This window comes from Chlorocebus sabaeus, chromosome 16 (genome assembly GCF_047675955.1).
Source record: "Chlorocebus sabaeus isolate Y175 chromosome 16, mChlSab1.0.hap1, whole genome shotgun sequence".
Lineage (NCBI taxonomy): Eukaryota > Metazoa > Chordata > Mammalia > Primates > Cercopithecidae > Chlorocebus > Chlorocebus sabaeus.
Window position 1 is genome coordinate 47274000 of NC_132919.1, and position 22325 is coordinate 47296324.

Genomic DNA, 22325 nt, shown 5'->3' on the forward strand with positions numbered 1-22325 from the left:
GTGAAGTGTAATTTTTTATTGCTCTTACTTGGTTTATTCTATCATCTGGAAGAAAACAGACATAACTCAGTCACAAAGATAAGGATCCTTCCACTTTTTTTTTTTTTGAGACAGGATCTTGCTCTGTCTCCCAGGCTGGAGTGCAGTGGTGTAATGTTGGCTCGCCACAACCTCCGCCTCCCGAGTTCAAGTGATTCTCCTGCTTCAGCCTCCCAAGTAGTGGGATTACAGGCATGCACCACTACTCACTGCTAATTTTTATATTTTTAGTAGAGGCAGAGTTTCGCCATGTTGGCCAGGCTGGTCTTGAACTCCTGACCTCAAGTGATCCACCTGCCTCAGCCTCCCAAAGTGCTGGGATTACAGGCATGAGCCACTGTACCCTGCTGATCCTTCAGCTTTCAATATGATTAATGTACTATACTTGATTCTTCAATATTTGCAGAGTTCAGAGTATTTTTTTTTTTGGTTGGCAAAAGCATTTTATGTGTCTTGAAAGGATTATATTTGTATAGGAAACTATAGCTGAAGGGTGTGATACTTTTTTTTTTTTTTTTTTTTTTTTTTTTTTAAGATAAGGTCTCACTTTATTGCCCAGCCTGGAGCACTGTGGTGCAATCATAGCTCACTGCAGCCTTGAACACCTGGGCTCAAGCAAATCTCCCACCTCAGACTCTGGCATTGCCCAGCTAATTTTTTTTATTTTTTGTAGAGATGGGTCTCACTCTGTTGCCCAGGCTGTTCTTAAACTCCTGGCCTGAAACCATCCTCATTCTTCTGCCTTGGCATCCCAAGGTGCTGGAATTACAGGCATAAGCCACCATGCCCAGCCTGATAAATTTGTTTCAGAAGAAATCAGATTGCTTAAGAATGTGCAGGCAGTAAGCTTTGAATTTGGAAGTACTTTTTAGAACAAGAATTGTGTTTTCTAAAAGAGTGAATTGTGAACTAAAAAGTTAGGGGAGCACATTTCATACCAATAACATCCTTCACCCAGATAATACATTTAAACTGTTTTACTTTGATTTCTCCAACCAGTGTTTGGGCTTATATGAGCTATGAAATGCTACCCTAAAAGTAGTGTTTTAAGACCCTTTCTTTCTTCCTTTGGGTTTTTACCCCATCTCAAGCAGAGACGTTCTTGAAAGAAATTAGCCAGCTGTTCTTAAAGCTCTCTGTAATTCATTTTACTTTGTCTTGTTTTAAATTTGAGAGTCAGAACTAGTATTACCAGACTCTCAGAGAGTAGAAACAATCTCCCCCAACACACACACTCACTCTCTCTTCCTTGTTTTCAGAAATACAAACTTTGCATAATTGGTTCTCTTTTCAGAGTGTGCTGTGCAGCACAGCTTTCCTAGTTATATAATGCACTTTTCTTACCACACATGTAAGTAAAAGCTTACTTTAGTCTGACTTGATATTTAGAGAGGAAGATGCCAATTGGGAAGAAGCCTGTCAGTTTGTCGAGCCTGCCCATGACAGGTGGGGTGCGGAGGAGCTTCTCTGGTGACGAAGAGTTGACTCCTCCTCCATATCGAACCCTTCCAGCACAGACAGCCCCGGAGGCCTTCCCACCTCCCAGCACTAGCCAAGAGTTCAGTCCCAGCCTCAAAACAGGTAATTAGTCACATCAGCATCTCAGGTACTTCAGGGGGTAAAAGTACTGGGTAGGGTGGTGGGAGACAAAGCATGGTCTGGCATGACAGATGCTGACTCATTGGATTTTTTTTCTTTTTCTTTCAACTAAAGAATTCATTTCACTAGTCCTTAGTAGTCACTTCACTAAGACCAAACGTCAGGGAAGGATTTTTACTTTGTTATAAAATAGTTCCGAGCTTCAAATAAGGGTAATTGGAATTGTGAGACAACTTGGAATATTTCATGGTTTTTGAACATTCCGCATTGCAGAATTGTATGTGACTTGACCTGGGAACAAAGTGTGTCATTAGGGATAAGTCCGATTAAAAAGACAGAAAAGGCTTTGTTCATAACATTTCATAGTGTCTCATTCATGGAAAGGTTGTGTTTTGAGTTCCAGTTTAATTTTAGTTTTGGCAGTAACATTGATCATAATCTTAGTTGAATAACAAATTTGGAAATTGAATACCTGCATAATTTTTTTATTTCCATAAGTTCATGATTATGTATGTATAGTGATTAAGTAGTCAGTGGCATTTGATTTGAGTTTAATTGGTTAGGCCAAGGTAGTAGATTATAAGGAAGACTACAGAAGGCTTTGCCCTTTGTAATTACTAAGAACAAGCATGGTATTATCATAGGGTATGAGGACTTCACTTAGGCATGATGAACTTCAGGCCTGAGTACAGATCAGATCATACAGCTTCAAAGCCAAAGTTATACCTGCTTTGGCATGTGTTCTGCTATATGCTAACTATTGCTTTTAAACTAAATTGTTTTCTCTAATCAGCATTCTTTAAAATGTCTTGTATGTTGAAAACCTAGGTGAGACTTTTGTTACCTAGCTCTGTTTTCTTCTTCTTCTGTTTGCTAATATTTTTGCACCTATGGGGGTTTTCTTGTTTGTTTCCGTTGTTGGTTGTTTGGGGGTTTTTTTTGTCATTTTAGGATATGTTCTTTAGCTTTTCCCTCCTTCACAATGTATTAGGCCAACTTGCCCCCTTCCCACTCTGTTTCTCTGAAGATCACTGTGATATTCTTACATCCAGAGGAAATTACACTACTACTTTTGTATGAAAAACTAATTAGGATTGTAAATCCAATGTTACCTGCTCTTTAACGGAAAAATGTTCAAAGTCTAAAGAGCGTTCCAGTTTCTTTTCTTGTCTAAGTTTTTTTATTTTTGCACTTATTTATGAAATAGTCTTGCATTACTTAATTAAGTATGGATATTGTGAGTTCCAAACATATTTGAGCTTTTGTTGGATCTTGGATGTATTTTCTTTAAGCATGAGGCTGGTTTTGAAGATATATGTCACATTTTGTGATAGGTTACTGATTCATTTAAAACAGAATGTCTGGCACTGGCAAAACCCAAGAATTTAGAGTAGACCTACTAGATGGAAACTACCCGGCCTCCTATGTGACTTCCTTCTTCCACTGGTGTCTATAGTATCTTCTGAGCTAGGGCACAACTGGTGGGGCTTGGTGTGATTCTTCCCTGATGAAACTAAGTAGGGACTGCGTTGGTACCTTAACTGTCTGAAAGCTATGGTTTAATTAGCGGTTGAGAGAGTTTATTATTTACGAGCTTCGTAGCTGGAAAAATGTGATTTCGGTTAGCTTATCTCCTGAAATGTTAGTGATTAGTGTCAACAGAGTGACTTCCTTCTAAAAACAGAGCTAAGAAAAGGCATTTGTGTGGAAAGTGACTTTCAACCACAGGATTTGTTTTATTTCATCCATCATTTATTGAGAAGGCCTGGAAAGGAGAAATGATTTATGTGAAGATAACCAGACAGGCTTTGTTTTAGATTCCATGAAAACAATGAAACTTTGCATTAAAACATTGCGCATCTGAGTGAATGTTTCACCTTTATCTTGAGTTACTTTTTTTAGCACATCATTTTCATATTTTAACATGACTAGAAGCATAATCCAGAAATTTGTTGTTAGCAGTAATGCATATAGCTTCAGGATAGGCTTTAGAATCTCAACTTACCTTTCTTACATTTTTTTGAAAAACATGTGTTTGAATGAGCTTGATCTTGAAGCACAGTAATTCTTTTCTCATTCATTTAGCCATCCAGTCATCATAGAACAAGATACTGTTTTAATCAACCTTTTATTGTGGGTACTGCACCTTTAATGAAACTTGGGTTTTGTTTTCCTTTCCATGTATGTATTTTCTCGGTATTGTTAAAATGGCCCTCATGCTGAATGACTGCACGCTGGCTAGATTTGAAGGATAACTGTCATACATTTGATGTCATTCCTCATAAAAGCATTTTTATTTATATTAAGTAATTTTTTTAATGAAAGGAAGAACTAACTGCACAGTCTCGTTTGCTATACCTTTGAACAGTCTGATGGGTGTTTGCTATGATTATATGCATAACGTATTCACTTTTCTGTCTTTGGCCTGTTAAATTTTTCATCACCAATGCCAAAACCAGTACCAAATAAAATAAATTGCCATCTCTCAAAAGATTATTCTTGGCCAGGCGCAGTGGCTCACGCCTGTAATCCCAGCACTTTGGGAGGCTGAGGCAGGTGGATCACCTGAGATCAACCTGGCCAAATGAGGAAACCAAATTCGAAACCAGCCTGGCCAAAATGAGGAAACCTCATCTCTACTAAAAATACAAAAATTAGCCAGGTGCGGTGGTACACGCCTGTAATCCCAGCTACTTGGGAGGCTAAGGCAGGAGAATCACGTGAACCTGGGAGGCGGAGGTTGCAGTAAGCTGAGATCACACCACTGCACTCCAGCCTGGGTGATGGAGTAAGACTATGTCTCAAAAAATGAGCAGTTTCCAGTTTACATCCCATATATGTGTATCCTCTCACTTCATTTATTAATGAAAAGATACATAATAGAGAAAAACGAAGAACTTTTACCCTTGATCATGAGCCAGATGCCTGCAGGGGCTGGTGGTTACCTGTGTGAGTATTGTGGGCAACCTGGGCAGTGAGCTCTGTGGTGGACAGAGATCTCAGGCTGCCCAGATTAAGGGGGTAGTAAGTAGCCAGTCAGTTCTCAATGATCACAGCTCTTTAAGGATGCTGCACTCATGTTTCCAAGTCTATCTACTTTTCAGATTTTCATGTGAAATCTCTTGTATGGAAATACTCAGTCAAATACGTAAAGAACCATTCAAATGTATAAAGAGGCCAGGCGCGGTGGCTCACGCCTGTAATCCAAACACTTCGGGAGGCCAAGGTGGGTGGATCACATTTGGCTAGGAGTTCAAGACCAGCCTGGCCAACATGGCAAAACCCCATCTCTACTAAAAATACAAAAGAATTAGCCAGGCTTGGTGGCGCACACCTGTAATCCCAGCCACTCGGGAGACTGAGGCATGAGAATCACTTGAACGCGGGAGGCAGAAGTTGCAGTAAGCTGAGATCACACCACTGCACTCCAGCCTGGGTGATGGAGTAAGACTATGTCTCAAAAAAAATAAATAAATAAAAAAGCACAGGGCCCAGGCAGGGGTGGAAAAAGCACTTTCTGACTTCTGATTTAGCAGATCCATGTATGCTAAAGAAGTTGGGAAAGAAGGTAGCGTTGCTCACCATGGGACTAGATTCCAGTGGATGTGTTAGCACAAAAGACCGCCTCGTCTGTTCTTTAAATTATTTGAGCTCAACTTTGATTAGACAGTAACTTTCTCGCTCTGTCGCCCAGGCTGGAGCGCAGTGGCACCATCTTGGCTCACTGCAATTTCTGCCTCCCGGGTTCACGCCATTCTCCTGCCTCAGCCTCCCAAGTAGCTGGGACTACAGGCACCCACCACCATACCTGGCTAATTTTTTCGTATTTTTTAGTAGAGACGGGGTTTCACCATGTTAGCCAGGATGGTCTCGATCTCTTGACCTCGTGATCCACCCGCCTCGGCCTCCCAAAGTGCTGGGATTACAGGCTTGAGCCACTGCACCCAGCCAGACAGCAACTTTAAGAAACCCGAACACAGCGAGGCATGGTGGCTCACGCCTGTAATCCCAGCACTTTGGGGATATGAAACTGAAAAACTGTTTTCCATACTAAAGACCTACAGAAACATGGCTATACCGTTAATCTGTTTTCGTTAAAGAGTAAGTCATCAGATAAGAACTCAGGCAGGCACTCAGCATTGAACTGGTCCCCTGCCTTGTCCTCCCACATAGCTGGGACTGTAAGCATTAGCCACCACACTCGGCTCAGGAGTTTAATATTCGTTTTTCTTCGTAGGAGAAGAGGTGTACACAGGGTCTCACTCTGTCACTCAGGCTAGAGTGCAATGACACAATCATAGGTCACTGTAATCTCAAACTCCTGGGCTCCAGCAATCCTCCTGCCTCAGTCCTGAGTAGCTGGGACTACAGGCTTGCTCAGCCATACCCAGCTTTTTTTGTTTGTGTTTTGTAGAGCTGGGGATTTGCTACATTGCCCCGGCTGCTACCACATCCAGCCCAGATTTACTTTTTTAAAATGTATGTTACATCCTTATATAATTTATAATTTTTTTAATGTTTTGATTTAACATCAGATTTATATCTTTTTCTTCAGATAATCTTTTTAATAAAAGTACTCCTTGGGGCCAGGCGCAGTGGCTCACACCTGTAATCCCAGCACTTTGGGAGGCCGAGGCGGGTGGATCACGAGGTCAAGAGATTGAGACCATCCTGGCCAACATGATGAAACCCTATCTCTACTAAAAATACAAAAAATAGCTGGGCGTGGTGGCAGGCGCCTGTAGTCCCAGCTACTCGGGGCAGGGGGGAGGAGGAGGGGGGCAGGGTGCTGAGGCAGGAGAATCGCTTGAACCCAGGAAGCGGAGGTTGCAGTGAGCCGAGATCACACCACTGCACTCCAGCCTGGCTACAGAGTGAGACTCCGTCTCAAAAAAAAAAAAAAACTCCTTGGGATTAATAATATATTAAAGTCATATTTATTGTGTTGGTAATTAAGATTGTACTTAAGAGGCCGGGCGCAGTGGCTCACGCCTGTAATCCCAAGACTTTGGGAGGCCAAGGCGGGTAGATCACAAGTTCAGGAGATCGAGATCATCCTGGCCAATATGGTAAACCACATCTCTACTAAAAGACAAAAAATTAGCCAGCTGTGGTGGTATGTGCCTGTAGTCCCAGCTACTTGGGAGGTTGAGGCAGGAGAATGGCTTGAACCAGGAAGCGGAGGTTGCATTGAGCCGAGTTTGCTCCACTGCACTCCAGCCTGATTACAGAGCAAGACTCCATCTCAGAAAAAAAAGATTGTACTTAAGAACCATGAAAAGAACTACATCATTGTTTGTACAAACATTGACATAAAAGTGAATACTTGATCACAAAATTCTTATCCCAGTCAGATTAGTGAGCTCCATTACCCCGAACATTTCATTGAAGATGTCCATTGTGCAGTGTGCATTATGCAGTACTGTTCCTTTCCAGAATGTTTCTTAACTGCTAATGTACTTGAAAATTAAAATTAACTGAATGCTCGTACTTTAGGGATTTAACTTGAAGTTACTGAAGAAATGAAGAAGTCTTAATAACTGTGAAACTGATGGAACATGAAGGTTACAGGCAATCTGAGTACTGTAGAGAGCCTTAATGCCCATATGTTTCTCTCTCCCATTCAGTGACGACACTGCAGCTGAAGGAGGAGTTGCTGGATGGAGAGGACTATAATTTCCTCCAAGGAGCGTCTGATCAGGAAAGCAATGGCTCTGCCAACTTCTACATCAAACAAGAGCCATGAGGTGGCTCAGAAACTGAGGGCGGGAGGGGAAGGATTTTACACAGGACTGATTTATAATCAATCCAGCTGTACAGGGGGCTATTCTACTGGGACATTTTGCTAAACATAGAGGATTTCAGTTCCAGATTTTTCAGGTGGGTGGGGAAACTATTTTAGTCGGGGGGGGCAGGGTGGGAAATTTTCAATTTATAAAGATGGACAATTTTTGTGTTGTATTTGAAGCTTTTGAAAGAATTTTGTAATATTTTCCAAGTTTGGATTTATGTGCATTGTTAACAAGAACTGAAATTCTAACTTTTTTGGTAAGATTAAAGTTTAGGTAGCAGGATTGAAGGAAATGATTTAAGAAGGATATAGGTGTTAAATGCAAATGAACTGTCATTACAAATGAACCTTTTTGGTACCTGTTGGGAGATTTTGGGATTTTTAGAAGTTAGGCCAGTCACATCTCCAGCTTCCTTTGCTGCAGAAATATGCAACTGAACTCCTCATGGAGGGGAGGGGTCATCACCACATAGGTCATGGAAGGGGTCATTATTTCTGCTTGTTGGCATTTTATTGCAGCCCATTTTAGATGTTTGTACAGAAATATTTTTCATTCTGTGAAAATTTATTTGGAGTTCTATATGAAACTGGAAGAACTCTGGATACTTTTATATGTTCTCTTTTAATTAAAAAAATGATTAGAATTATCCTAACACTAAAGTGTTAAACTGGAATGGTTGACAAGATATACAGGATCTCAGTCTACACGTTGAGGGGTTGGGGAAAATGCGATGTTGTTCTGAGTTTATTTTCCTTTCTAAAAAAATACCCCACGAAAGGGATTCTGATCAGTTCTCTGCCATTTCCCTCTGTCTGTGAAATAACAACTTGGTATAACCACAACCAAAAACAGATGTTCTGTATTAGGAGAATCGAATCGAAAGTTATTCAAAGTCAAAATAAGTTTAGATTTCAAAATCATTCCAGCTCTGCTTTTATCTGTCCTGGATTTGGTAGAAAACTAATTTGAAAGACAATTTAATTTTCTTAAAATTCCGTATATATATATATGATTGTCTTTAATTGTATTCAGGATTTATTTTAATAATAACTGATTTGGACCATGTTGAACATTCCCTGTTTTAAAATTCACATGACTTCCTTTTAAAAAAAAAAAAGGATACAAGGGTAAATTGGTGAAAGGTTTGCTCTCTGCATTTTCTAACTTTCTACTGAGTTGTGACTGAATGAGAGCTCTCTAGCGTTTACCAGTGAGGTTCATAAACTAAACTCTCAGGAATTAATTGCATCTGTTCTAGAAGTGCTTCTGGGTCTTAGCCTGGCCTCTTCAGAGTGGTAATATTGACCATCTCCTCTGGAATATAGGTAGGGCTAATTAGAAATTAATCAAAATGATTAACCTCTACAGTCCTTCAGCCTATGGAATGCTTTAAAAAATGTTAATGGAAAGCCCCAGGAGACCATTTTAGGTAAGATTTTTGTTTGAATTTTAAAATGCATAGAACGTTAAAAAAAAAAAAAAACCAGCAATTTATTTTCTAAAATATTGCTCTACTTTTGGGAATAATAGCATTGGTAATACGCACAGGTTTACCTCATTCTATGCAAGAGGGGTTAATAACATAAGGTTTTATAATAGCTACTGGAAGTAAAATTTGTTACTTTATAGTGTAAGAATGTATGGAATCGCATGTCACCATTTCTTAATACTGACTCTTTAGGGGCATAAATGCAGATCACATCAATGCAAGTTGATTCTCATGTGTCGAATATATGTGAATTCAGCTGTTAAATTACTGGATATTTATCTTAACATTGCTGAGAGGGACCTACTGTAAATGTGACATCCTCACACTTCCCATATCTTTAACTTTGAAAAATCTTCTCGTAAACTTAAAGCCTGGAAGTATTCCAAAGCAAGGGTTACAGCAGTCTTTATTCTCAGGCTCACTGAATTAAACCCAGGACTAATTCCACAGCACAGGCACAAGAAGCCTGTTGTATGGTGTACTCTGCCAGTACCTTGGATTTAGGAGCTCCATGGGGAACTGAATAAACCAGGAGAGAGAGGATTTGGAGCTAGTCAGTCCTGGTAATCTATGAAATGCTCATTTATACCCCCGTTTCATAAGCTTCCAATTCTATAGCAAACCCAGGCTCTGAGTGTTTTAGAATTTCCTAATTCATGAAGTGTTTCTTGTCTTGATCCCTTGACCAACAGTTGAAGGTTGGTAAGGACTTTCCTACAGTCTAAACACAACCTAAAGCGCTCTTTCATTGTTCACACACTAACTCCTCCTGCTGACGAACCGAAAAATAATTAATGCAGAGGAGATTTATGTCTTAGCCATAACTCCAGTTGTACAACTCAATCGCCCCATTCTCTTTTACGGTTCAAAACTGCTGACCTTGGGTTTGTTTTTGTTTTGTTTTGTTTTTCCTGTTAGGATTTATTTGGGGACTTTTGGTAGTGTAAACTCTTTAACCTTTTCCTTGCTGTGTATGAGGAAAGCTAAAGCTGTTATCAACTTCTTATTCTACGATACTAACACGGGTTTTCAGTGTTTGTTTGTTTTGATTATTATTATTTTGCGTGATGTGAATACCCTCTCCCATCAATATTTGTATTATGGTGCTATATATTGGTAATGATCCTTTAATATTGGGAAGGGATTTTAAAAATACTGTGATTAAACTGGGTTTCTTCCTTTGATTTTCATATTTTAAATAAAGCCACAGTCATTTATACAAAAGAAAAGCATCTGTCCCTGAGCAAATCTTTTGAGGACAGAGGTCAAAGTAAACTGCATAAGGTTTTTACATCATTTCTGTATGTATTTGATATATAAATCAATATCTGTACAAATTTAATCTTTTATTTTCTTGGTAACTCGTGATCATTGAGAAAGTGTTTGAAACTTTCTCATGAAGTGTATATATAATGGCGTGAAAAATTCCTTTGGAAAAATTTATGTTCCTTTAATTTTTACCAAATTGCAAATTTTCAGCATGGATGTGAAAAGCATTAAAATTATAACTTTGTGTACAAGATGAAAATAATTCACTAAATTTGCCCTTTTTTACACAAAATAAAATGTTAAAGTTAAGCTGGATTTGAGCAGTTCTTTAGTATGCTTTGGTTTGGGGGGTTGCTTTTCTATTGCGTGCCCTCTATAAGCAGTCAGAGACCCCTATGAAAGTTGGATCCGTCCCTTCCTCTAACAAGGGGTAGCAGGCACATGAGTGCTGTGAGGAAGAATTTACCACTTGCTGGTGAGGGAACCAAGAGTAGTATGGTTAGACATATGGATGAGGTTACATTGGAGGTGGGATTGCAGGGGCAGGGAGGGAAAGGGCAAAAACCACAGCAGGAGCCGAGGTGAACAGGGACCTTTATGGGGAAATTAAATCATCTGAGCTAGAACATCATGTTTCAGGGTTGGCATGCTTAGTAGGAGACTTTTTTTTTTTTTTGAGGTGGAGTCTCGCTCTATCACCCAGGCTGGAATGCAATGGTGCAATCTTGGCTCACTGCAACCTCCACCTCCCATGTTCACGCCATTCTCCTGCCTCAGCCTCCTGAGTAGGTGGGACTACAGGCGCTCACCACCACGCCCAGCTAATTTTTTCTATTTTTAGTAGAGACGAGGTTTCACCATGTTAGCCAGGATGGTCTCAGTCTCCTGACCTTGTGATCCACCCGCCTCAGCCTCCCAGAGTGCTGGGATTACAGGCATGAGCCACCACGCCCTGGCTAGTAGAAGACTTTTTTTTAACTCCATTAACCTCAGCAGCAAAGTGAATCAGATGTAAATTAAGTATCCCAGCTAACTCCCTTAACATTACAAGGGAATGCCAAAAAGCCCTCCTTTACCAACAGCTGCCTCTTTGGAAAATTATTCAACTTTTACTGCAGATGCAGTTGGTAGAGATTTTTATGAATTGGGAAAGGATATGTAAGACAGTAATGAGATGGACTGGGTCTCTTCAGGGATTAATTTCATTCTTTAGAAAAATATAACGCATTCCAAGAAAAAAGCCTAATTTCTGCCCTGTTTTCTACCTTAATTGGTTTGAACAGTTGCCGTAGTAAGCTGGAATTCCTAGGTTGGTGCTTATTTACTATCCCATGAATTTTGACAAATACATACGTATATATTTATATATATGGGATTTTTGCTTTTTTTTTTTTTTTTTTTTTTGAGAAGGAGTCTCACTCTGTCACCAGGCTGGAGTGCAGTGGCATGATCTCGGCTCACTGCAGCCTCTGCCTCCTGGGTTCAAGTGATTCTCCTGCCTCACTTGAGTACAGGCAAGCACCACCACACCCAGCTAATTTTTATATTTTTAGTGGAGATGGGGTTTCACCATTGTTGGCCAGGAAGGCCTTGATCTCTTGACTTCATGATCCGCCTGCCTCAGCAGCCTCCCAAAGTGCTGGGAATACAGGCATGAGCCACTGCACCTAGCTTTTTTTTTTTTTTTTTTTTTTTTTTTTGAGATGGAGTCTCACACTGTCGCCCAGTGCAGTGGCACGATCTCAGCTCACTGCAACCTCCGTCTTCCAGGTTCCAGCAATTCTGCCCCAGCCTCCTGAGTAGCTGGGACTACAGGCACACGCCACCACGCCCGGCTAATTTTTGTATTTTTTAGTAGAGCTGGAGTTTCACCATATTGGCCAGGTTGTCTTGAACTCGTGACCTCGCGATCTGTCCGCCTCAGCCTCCCAAAGTGCTGGGATTACAGGCATGAGGCACCACACCCGGCCAAATATATTTCTTTAAACCATTACATGCCTCTTGGGAAACTAGTTATGCCCAGAAACAAGTGTCTCAAGAACTCAAGGGATGTTCCTGCCTTGGCCTCCCAAAGTGCTGGGATTACAGGCATGAGCCACTGCATCCAGCCAAGATAATGCATTTTAAATAATGTACTTTCACTATTTTTTTTTTAAGTTTATTGAAAGCATGAGATGTTCTGAATGATACGTCATTTTCAGCCAGGCGCAGTGACTCATGCCTGTAATCCTAACACTTTGGGAGGCCAAGGTGGGCAGATTGCTTGAGACCAACCTGGCCAACATGGTGAAAGAGCATCTCTACGAAAACTATAAAACTTGGCCGGGCATATTTGTACACACCTGTAGTCCCAGCTTCTTGGGTGACTGAAGCACGAGAATCACTTGAACCCAGGAGGCAGAGGCTGCAGTGAACCGAGTGAGACACTGCTCTCCAGCCTGGGCAACAGAGCCGAGACTCTGTCTCTCAAATAAATAAATGAGGTGATACTTTCACACACCTAGCTGGTGCAGGATTAGGACCTAAACCAAGCCTACTCCAGAGGCAGTACCTTTTTTTTTTTTTTTTTTTTGAGACGGAGTTTTGCTCTTGTTGCCCAGGCCGGAGTGCAGTGGCGCAGTCTCGACTCACTGCAATGTCCACCTCGCGGGTTCAAGTGATTCCCCTGCCTCAGCCTCCCAAATAGCTAGGATTACAGGCATGCACCACCACGCCCTGCTAATTTTGTATTTTCAGTAGAGACAAGGTTTCACCATATTGGTCAGGCTGGTCTTGACTCCTGACTTCAGGTGATCTGCCTGGCTCGGCCTCCCAAAGTGCTGGGATTACAGTTGTGAGCCACGGCACCCGGCCCAGAGGTAGTACTTTCAATATCACCCTAGTCTACTCCGTATTTCTCATTCAGTTCTAACAAATTGAGTCCTAACATCCAAAGCCTTACTCAGCTTTCACCACTACAGGTTGATGTCACTTACCCTCCAAACTCACTTCCTCACATCACTTGGGAAAGTATTTAAAGACAGATTTAAAAAAAAAAAAAAAAAAAAGGCCAGGCACGGTGGCTTACGCCTGTAATCCCAGCACTTTGGGAGGCCGAGTTGGGTGGATCACAAAAGTCAGGAGAAAGACCAGCCTGGCCAACATAGTAAAACTCCATCTTTACTAAAAATACAAAAACATTAGCCGGGCATAGTAGCGGGTGCCTGTAATCCCTGCACTCAGGAGGCTAAGGCGGTGAATAACTTGAATCTGGGAGGCAGAGGTTGCAGTAAGCCGAGGTCACACCACTGCACTCCAGCCCAGGCGACAGTGTGAGACTCCGTCTCCAAAAAAAAAAAAAAAAAAAAAAGGCAGTAAAGCATAGTGGCCGTGGGCATGGAGCATGGAGTCTGAAGACAGCTCTCGGGTTGGAAACTGGCTCCTCCACTGGCTAGTTATGTGACTTGGCTCAGTTTCCTCCACTGTAAAATGGGGATACTGGTGCCACCCTCCCAAGAGTCATGAAGATGCAATAAATGCATGTATATAAAGTTCTTTGAACAGCCCTGGCAGAGTAAGCTCATGCTTTGCTGCTGCTCCTAACCCAGGTACCTCCACCAGCATGCATAAGTATCACCAGGGAGCACAGTGAAGTGCTCAGGCCCTGCCCCAGACTCCTAAGATGTTTATATTAAACTTCTGCTTAACTGTGATGAGAATGTAGCATATATAAACATATATGAATTATATTTGAGGAATGATTTTTAAAATGTTAAACATTACCAATTGTTGACTGGAAACTAGAATCTTTACACTTTTTTTTTTTTTGTACTAAAGCATTAAAAGTATTTCTTACTTCATTCCAAAGGAAAATTGAGCTGTTTTCTCTCTACTCTGTTGGTGACCTCAACACTTCTGACACTAGATGTAAGGGGGCTGTTTCCCTTCACACTGAGCAGCTCTCCACCAGACACCAGCTGGGGGTCCTCTCCTACAATTCTTTTTTTTTTTTGAGACAGAGTCTCGCTCTGTCGCCCGGTCTAGAGTGCAGTGGCCGGATCTCAGCTCACTGCAAGCTCCGCCTCCCGGGTTTACGCCATTCTCCTGCCTCAGCCTCCCGAATAGCTGGGACTACAGGCGCCCGCCACCTCGCCCAGCTAGTTTTTTGTATTTTTTTAGTAGAGACGGGGTTTCACCGTGTTAGCCAGGATGGTCTTGATCTCCTGACCTCGTGATCCGCCCGCCTCGGCCTCCCAGAGTGCTGGGATTACAGGCTTGAGCCACCGCGCCCGGCCCCTCTCCTACAATTCTGATGCTGTCTACCTGAAGTCAGATCCCACAGGTTAAGGACTCCGGCCCCCAAGACTGCCCGTATTTCAAATGCCAATTGCAAGCCCCAGCTTATGACTTTGTTCTTCTGACCAATTGGCTATAAACTAAGGGTTCCCATGACCCCCTTCTTAGATTGAGTTAATTTGCTAGAGGATCATAAAACTCAGGGAACCACTACTTACATGTATTGGTTTCATAAAGGATATAGCTGGGCACAGTGGTGTGCATCTGTGATCCCAGGTACTCACGAGGGTGAGTGGGGGGTACTGCTTGAGCCGGGAGTTCAAGGCTTAGCCTGGACAACAGAGCGAAACCCCCATGTCTAAAAAATAAGGGATATAGATAGACCAGATGCATGGGGCAGGGTATATGGAAAATGGCATGGAGCTACACTCCCAGTGTCCAAGCACCTCAGCAATCTGGAAGCTCCCCAAACCCTATTCTGGGGTTTTACGGAGGCTTCATTACATAGGCATGATTGATGGCATAATTGGCCACTGGTGAGCAATTGAACTTTAGCCCCTCTCCTCTTCTTGGAGGTTGTAGGGAGGCTATCCAGGAGCACCCACAGCCACTGGTCATCTCATTAGCATATAAGAAACCTAACATTTGAGATTACAAGGGTTTTAGGAGCTGCGTGCCAGGAACTAAGGGCAGAGACCAAATATGTACTTACGTCACAATGTCATTGTCTTATATTTACTATACCAGTATACATAAAAAGCATAGAAGAATGGTCGGGCGCAGTGGCTCACGCCTGTAATCCCAACACTTTGGGAAGCTGAGGCAGGTGGATCACAAGGTCAGGAGTTGAAGACCAGCCTAGCCAAGATGGTGAAACCTATCTCTACTAAAAACACAAAAATTAGCCCGGGCGCGGTGGCTCACACCTATATTCCCAGCACTTTGGGAGGCCAAGGCGGGTGGATCATGAGGTCAGGAGATCGAGACCATCCTGGCTAACACGGTGAAACCCCATCTCTACTAAAAATACAAAAAATTAGCCGGGCGTGGTGGCAGGCGCCTCTAGTCCCAGCAACTTAGGAGGCTGAGGCAGGAGAATGGCGTGAACCCAGGAGGCAGAGTTTGCAGTGAGCCAAGATCGTGCCACTGCACTCCAGCCTGGGTGACAGAGCGAGACTCTGTCTCAAAAAAATAATAATAATACAAAAATTAGCCAGGCGTGGCAGCAGGCACCTGTAAACCCAGCTACTTGGGAGGCTGAGGCAGAGAATTGCTTGAACCAGGAAGGCAGAGGTTGCAGTGAGCCAAAATTGGGCCACTGCACTCTAGCCTGGGTAACAGAGCGAGACTCCATCTAAAAAAAAAAAAAAGCATAGGATTGTCATATATAGGAGTGACATTTAGCTTTTACCATTTTTTTATAGGAAATGTACATTTATAATTGATTCCAGGTGATAGTGCTACAAATGATTTGTATTGACAGGTGCTATTAACATTTTACAACTGTTTCAATCCAGCAAAATTAACCTCAAAAGCAGGGAATATGCCTGTAGTAACCACTCACTGCACCTGGCCCAGGAAACCAGCAGGAATAGATATCTCATCCCAGGGAAAAAAATAAAGGCGTAGGGTTGCTAGGGTTGCAGAAATATGTACCAACTATAGGCCAAGCGCTAGGTTAGCTGCATATACGTAATTTCATTAATCTTGCATTACAGTAGTAGGTATGCCCATTTCACAGATGTCTTTAGGCTTCCACTTCCTAATAAGTAACTTGCCCAATCTGTAATCAGCAGATATATAAATCTAGAGTATTTGCCTAGTCTGTATGTTTCATTCCAAGTTTCAAGAAATCTTTCTTACAGGTGGCCAGGTGCAGTGGCTCACACGTGTAATCCCAGCTACTCGGGAGGCTGAGGCTCAAGAACCACTTGACCAACTAGGCTTCAGCCCAGGAGGTGAAGGTTGCAGTGAGCTGAGATCACACCACTGCACTCCAGCCTGGGTGACAAAGCGAGACTCTGTCTCAAATAAATAAATAAATAGGCCATGCGCGGTGGCTCACACCTGTAATCCCAGCACTTTAGGAGGCCAAGGTAGGCAGATCCCCTGAGATTGGAAGTTCAAGACCAGCCTGACCAACATGGAAAAATCCCGTCTCTACTAAAAATACAAAATTAGCAAGGTATGGTGGTGCATGCCTGTAATCCCAGCTACTCAGCAGGCTCAGACAGGAGACTCGCTTGAACCCAGGAGGCGGAGGTTGCGGTGAGCCAAGATCATGCCACTGTACTCCAGCCTGGGCGACGAGCGAAACTCCATCAGGATCAGATAGATCATTCTTTGACAAGCAGGATTTAGATGTAGATAATGCTACTACAGCCAGGGAACCAAGTCACTTCTTTCAGCTCAGTATCAAATAAGCACAAGGAGACAGTATCCAGCTTCCAAAAACTTTATTGGCACACATGCTCTATAAAAGAATGATCAATCCTGTTGCCTCTAAGTCAGTGGAATGAAGAGCTGTGTCCAGGGACACACCACGCCGTGCTGAAGGAGACTGCTGCTATGTCCACCTCATTCATAGACCCAGTCATGAGCACAAGACTTGTAGTCAACCAGTTCTTCAGGCTTAAACCATAGGCTGATTTCTTTTTCAGCACTTTTTACTGAGTCACTGCCATGAATGATGTTCCTAAGAAAGAAAACAATTACTAGTTGCCATGTTTTAAAGTGCAAAAGTCTGTTTAATGGGTACCGCAACGGATAGCCACTCCAGACTTTTTCAGCCATATTGCCACTTGAAGCAGCAGACCTATTTATACCCCCAAAGCACTTCCTTTTAAAAGCAGCTATACAACTGTAAAGGTGCTTGATTCAAAACATTCCTTGTTTCAACTGTATTACGCTTCCAAGTCTGGCCTCCCCATCAAAAGAGTGCTTGTACCCCAAGATTGCTAATGACATAAAACACTCCTCCTCAAATTTTGGAAAATACAGTAATATTCAAACCCACTCCAGATCAACATCCCAACTAGATATGATGTATGCGTTATCATAGGCCAGCTCTGCTGCATTTTCTTATAACACTGATTTGCAAAGCCCAACCATGACATAACACTGCTTATTAATAACAATCCCTTTATTCCACTTGAACCTCACAAGTTTGTAAAGGTTTTGAACAGATTGTGTAGAGGTGAGGGAAATCAAAAAGTTAAATGTCACACCTATGGACAAAGTACTCATGGATATGGCTAGAACGCTTCCCTTCTCCACACCTAGCATTTCCTGCTGTGCTACACAGGAACTACCACATACGGCCCCCTTGTTGTCTTGCTTAAAATTAAGTAACCTAGGGAAGAAGCTATGTGTGAAAGCTGTTTTGTTTTGTTTTGTTTTTTGAGACAGAGTTTCGCTCTTGTTGCCCAGGCTGGAGTGCAGTGGCGAGATCTTAGCTCAATGCAGCTTCCAACTCCCGGGTTCAAGCAATTCTTCACCTCAGCCTCCTGAGTAGCTAGGATTACAAGTATGCACCACCATGCCTGCCTAATTTTTTATTTTTAGTAGAGACGGGGTTCATGTTAGCCAGGCTCCAGGCTGGTCTCAAACTCCTGATCTCAGGTCATACACCCACCTCGGCCTCCCAAAGTGCTGGGATTACAGGCATAAGTGTGGCCTGAAAGCTTTTATACAATGATAATCACCACCTAATTTAAGAGTTTGGGCCAGGCATGGCCTGAGCTTTTATACAATGATATACCCAGCCTGAAAGTTTTTATACAATGATAATCACCAACTTATTTAAAAAGTTCAGGCCAAGTGCGGTGGCTCATGTCTGTAATCCCAGCACCTTGGGAGGCCAAGACAGGCGGATCACTTGAGGTCAGGAGTTTGAAACAAGCCTGGCCAATGTAGTGAAACCCTGTCTCTACTAAAAATACAAAAATTAGCTGGGCGTGGTGACATGCACCTGTAATCCCAGCTATTTGGGAGGTTGAGGCAGGAGGATCGCCTGCACCTGGGAGGTGGAGGTTGCAGTGAGCTGAGATGATACCACTGCACTCCAGCCTGGGTGACAGAGGGAGAGTCCGTCTCAAGAAAAAAAAAAATATCCTGGCTAACACAGTGAAACCCCGTCTCTACTAAAAATACAAAAAATTAGCCGGGCGAGGTGGCGGGCGCCTGTAGTCCCAGCTACTCGGAGGCTGAGGCAGGAGAATGGCGTGAACCCGGGAGGCAGAGCTTGCAGTGAGCTGAGATCGCGCCACTGCACTCCAGCCTGGGCGACAGAGCGAGACTCCGTCTCAAAAAAAAAAAAAAAAAAAGAAAAAAAAATAATAATAATTCACAGATTCTTCTGAAAGTAGGATGCACCTGATGTCTGCTTTAAATGGTGTTGCATAAAAGTCATCCACCCTCCTGTCCCCGGACTTACCTGCCAACCTGAATGCAGAAGTCCCCACGAATGGTGCCTGGCTTAGAATCTGCTGGATTGGTCTCCCCAAGCATCACTCGGCCTGTCTTCACCACGTTCAGCCCCTCCCAGACCTCAGAAGTGTGAAAATGGATTTATAATCAGATCTGGCACTCAGGACAGGTAGTGTCTAACATTTACTCCTACCTGTCAGGACACATCAATGAGACCAACCAGTGACATGATTATCAGCTAACCCCAGCAGAGAGTAGGGGCCTACCTAAAAACTCCATTCCAAATGTATTACTAGCATTCAAAGAAAGGTCTGCCCAACTTGGGGACTTCCCAGTTTAGCTGAGACAGAGATAAACAATGTTGAAGAATCCTTATGCAGCCATCAACACAGAAAAACTAGTTAAGAAAGGAGAAAATGGCCAGTCTGGAATAGGGTTAGTGGGAAGGGCATCCCAGAAGACTGCTAGAACAGGGAAAAGAAAGACTAACATGCTAGGGTAAGGATTCCAGGGAAGAGCAGAAGGAAGAAAAAGGGGAACAGGAAATAGGTCTACTTTCTCAACAATTTCACTGTCTCCCTATTTTACTCTCTCCTATTCTTTCCACTCCCAAATGGACATTAGCACCATCCAGAAGAAACTGCTTCTGGTATAGGATTTGAGAACTTCTTATATACTTACATTTGAATTTTTCATCAGAAAATAGGAAAAAGTTTTTTAATCTAGGACACATTAAGGTCTAGAACACTTGTCAAGAAAATTAATACTCTTTTTTTTTTTTTTTTTTTTTTGAGATGGAGTCTTGCTGTCACCCAGGCTGGGGTGCAGTGGCGATCTCGGCTCACTGCAACCTCCGCCTCCCAGGTTCAAGTGATTCTCCTGCCTCAGCCTCCTGAGTAACTGGCCTCCTAACTGGGATTAACTCCTGGCCTCAGGTGATCCACCCACCTCAGCCTCCCAAAGTGCTGGGATTACAGGCATGAGCCACGGAGCCTGGCCTGGAAATTTACCACTCTTGTAGGCAGTGAGATTCTATTTAACCCTTGAGAAATTTACCTGAAAACGTCCTTCCCTTTTTTTTTTTTTCCCTTTGTTGAGACAGAGTCTCGCTCTGTTGCCCAGGCTGGAGTGCAGTGGCACAATCTCAGCTCACTGCAACCTCCGCCTCCCCGGTTCAAGCAATTCTCCTGCCTCAGCCTCCCGAGTAGCTGGGACTACAGCCGTGCGCCACCACACCCAGCTAACGTCCTTCCCATTTCTAAGGTCTGATTTGCTTTCTCCTCCCAAGCTCCTAGTTGCTCAGTTAAGTAACTTCAGCAGGTTCCATTCATAAAATAATTTAGCTGAGGGAGATGTCTAAAAAAGAACACCGAGCACTTTTTGCCCATTTTCCCTCATTCCCCACAACCACTCACCATGGCCACAACCGGCCCCGAGTTCATGTACTTCACCAGCCCGGGGAAGAACGGGCGGTCTTTCAGGTCAACGTAGTGCTGCTTCAGGTGTTCCTCAGAGGCCTGGCATTGGAGAGGACGCGCCAGTTAGGAGCTAAGCTGGAAAGACTCCATCCCATCCTCTGAACCTCCCATTAGCAAGTCCGGTTTTATGTTCTAGCCCACGTTCATAAGCGGTGTGTGGAAATACATACATACTCACACACATAAATATTTTTTAAATCCCATCCAAACCATGAAACTAATGTCATTTTAACAGAAAGACTGTTCTTTTTTGCTGTGTTGTTTTGGTTTGTTTTAGGAGATAGAGTCTCACTCTCATCACCCCAGCAGGAATGCAGTGGCACATTCATGGCTCACTGCAGCCTCAACTTCCAGGGCTCAAGTGATTTTCCCACCTCAGCCTCCCAAATAGCTGGAACTACAGAGGCCCTCAACCATGCCCAGTTAATTTTTCTTTTTTTTTCTTTTTTTGTAGAGACAGGGGCTTGCTATGTGGCTCAGGCTGATCTCCAACTCCTGGGCTCCACCCACCTCAGCCTCCTAAATTGCTGGGATTATAGGCGTGAGCCCGGCGCCTGGCCAAAACTGTTCTAATCGTAAAGACATCCTCATACTGTCAATGACATTAGGGGTTTTGTAATCCTAAGAAGTAGGTGGTTTGAAGATCTACATTTAAGGAATTAAATTTTGGCTGCAACTGAAGTACCTATGTCAGGTCACATGCCAGGCAGAGGTCACATTAAACTCCCCTGGGCTACTCACAATGCCCTTTTAAATATTTCAGATGGTAACTGAGAACATTCTCCTCACCGATGAGCCTGGTTGAATTTCAGTACTTAGATACTTATCCCTAAGTGTAGGGATTCAGATCTGTGCCCCAAATTTAATGTGGAAAATATAGTTCCTACCCTATGCTAAAGGAGGAGCAACGCACTGGAACTCGGAGTTTCAGACTAAAGCAAAGGACATTCTTAAGTCTCCATTCCGTGCGTAGGTGGACCCGCGTGGGCAGGCGCAGGGGGTCTGGTGCACGGGGTTTCTCCGCTCCCTGCTGCCTCCCTGCGGCCGGTGGGCAGGTGGAGGCCGGCGGGAAGGAAGCCAGACCCGGAGGGCGAGTCACGCTACCCGCGCTTCACCTTCCCAAGGGCGTCTGTCCCCACCGCCCCGGGAAATGGTCGGCCGGCCAGAGCCGCCGTGGGCGGGGGCAGAGGGCAAAGGGATTCTCGCGGCCGCGAAATGGACTCGGAAAGGAGACGCCGACAAACCGCCGCCAGGAGGGAAAAACACCCGCTAGCCGGCTGCAGTGGGGGAAGGGGAGACTGGGGCGAGTTACCCGGAGGAACTTCATGGCCACGAGGCGGAACCCCTTCTGCTCGAAGCGCTTGATGATCTCGCCCACCAGGCCGCGCTGCACGCCGTCCGGCTTGATGGCGATGAAGGTGCGCTCGAGGTTGGCCATGGTCCTGCGAGGCGAGAGGTGCGGTCAGGGTCCGGACGGAGGCCCTGGCGTGGCCCGCGGAGGCCACGTGGGCGCGGCCGGGCCCGCCTCCCCCACCACGCGCGGCCGCGGGGACACGTGGCTTCCCGGGCGCTTCCGCCCCGCGCAGGGCCGGCGTCACTCTGCGGAGCCCGAAGGCCCGCGGGGCGCAAGCTGCAAAGGAATCTCCCGCTCCGACCCCGCGCGGGACCTGCGGGAAATCGGGGGACCCCCACAGACCCGGCCCACCTGCGGCAGCGCAAGCAGAAGAGGGAGCCGGAGGAGTCGCCAGGGAATGCGCCCCACCGCCTTACTGGGAAGCTGGAGGGGCCGAGTGGCGGCGCTGCGCTGCGAGAGCAGAGAGCTGGAGCGACCACCACACCCGGGAGCCGGCAGCGGAGGAGGGGCGCAGGGCGGAGCGCGGCGTGGCCACACCCCGGAGGACCTAGCCTCTCAACCCGCAGGAACGCCCCACCCGCCCGGCCGGACGCGGCCAGAGA

The 22325-nt window shown here is 44.2% G+C and overlaps 2 protein-coding genes across 14 annotated transcripts in view; one reads left to right on the forward strand and one right to left on the reverse strand.

The window, feature by feature from the left end:
• MBTD1 (mbt domain containing 1) overlaps positions 1–10497 on the forward strand; it is an 84309-nt gene extending 73812 nt beyond the window's left edge. For all 13 annotated transcript variants that reach the window (XM_037993097.2, XM_073004928.1, XM_037993098.2 and 10 more), the window contains one exon: positions 7266–10497. In XM_037993097.2, the coding sequence (XP_037849025.1) occupies positions 7266–7384 (119 nt within the window). In that variant the 3' untranslated portion in view covers positions 7385–10497. The remainder of the gene's footprint in view (positions 1–7265) is intronic.
• A 6405-nt stretch (positions 10498–16902) lies between these two features.
• LOC103242911 (nucleoside diphosphate kinase B) lies at positions 16903–22325 on the reverse strand. The gene is made up of 5 exons (XM_008011439.3): positions 22075–22325; positions 21682–21811; positions 20307–20408; positions 18899–19011; positions 16903–17158 (listed from the first exon to the last, which is right to left on the reverse strand). Exons 2-5 carry the CDS (start codon positions 21805–21807, stop codon positions 17041–17043), a joined length of 459 nt encoding a protein of 152 aa, XP_008009630.1. The 5' UTR covers positions 21808–21811; positions 22075–22325; the 3' UTR covers positions 16903–17040.

What these genes read in the sequence shown, in the direction of transcription:
- LOC103242911 (XM_008011439.3), bottom strand. Translation starts at nt 21,807, where the DNA reads ATGGCCAACCTCGAGCGCACCTTCATCGCCATCAAGCCGGACGGCGTG. An exon ending in TGGCCATGAAGTTCCTCCGG is followed by an intron (nt 20,409 to 21,681) that starts GTAACTCGCCCC and finishes CTCCAATGCCAG; the next exon opens with GCCTCTGAGGAACACCTGAA. An exon ending in TTCTGCATTCAGGTTGGCAG is followed by an intron (nt 17,159 to 18,898) that starts GTAAGTCCGGGG and finishes TTTCTTTCTTAG; the next exon opens with GAACATCATTCATGGCAGTG.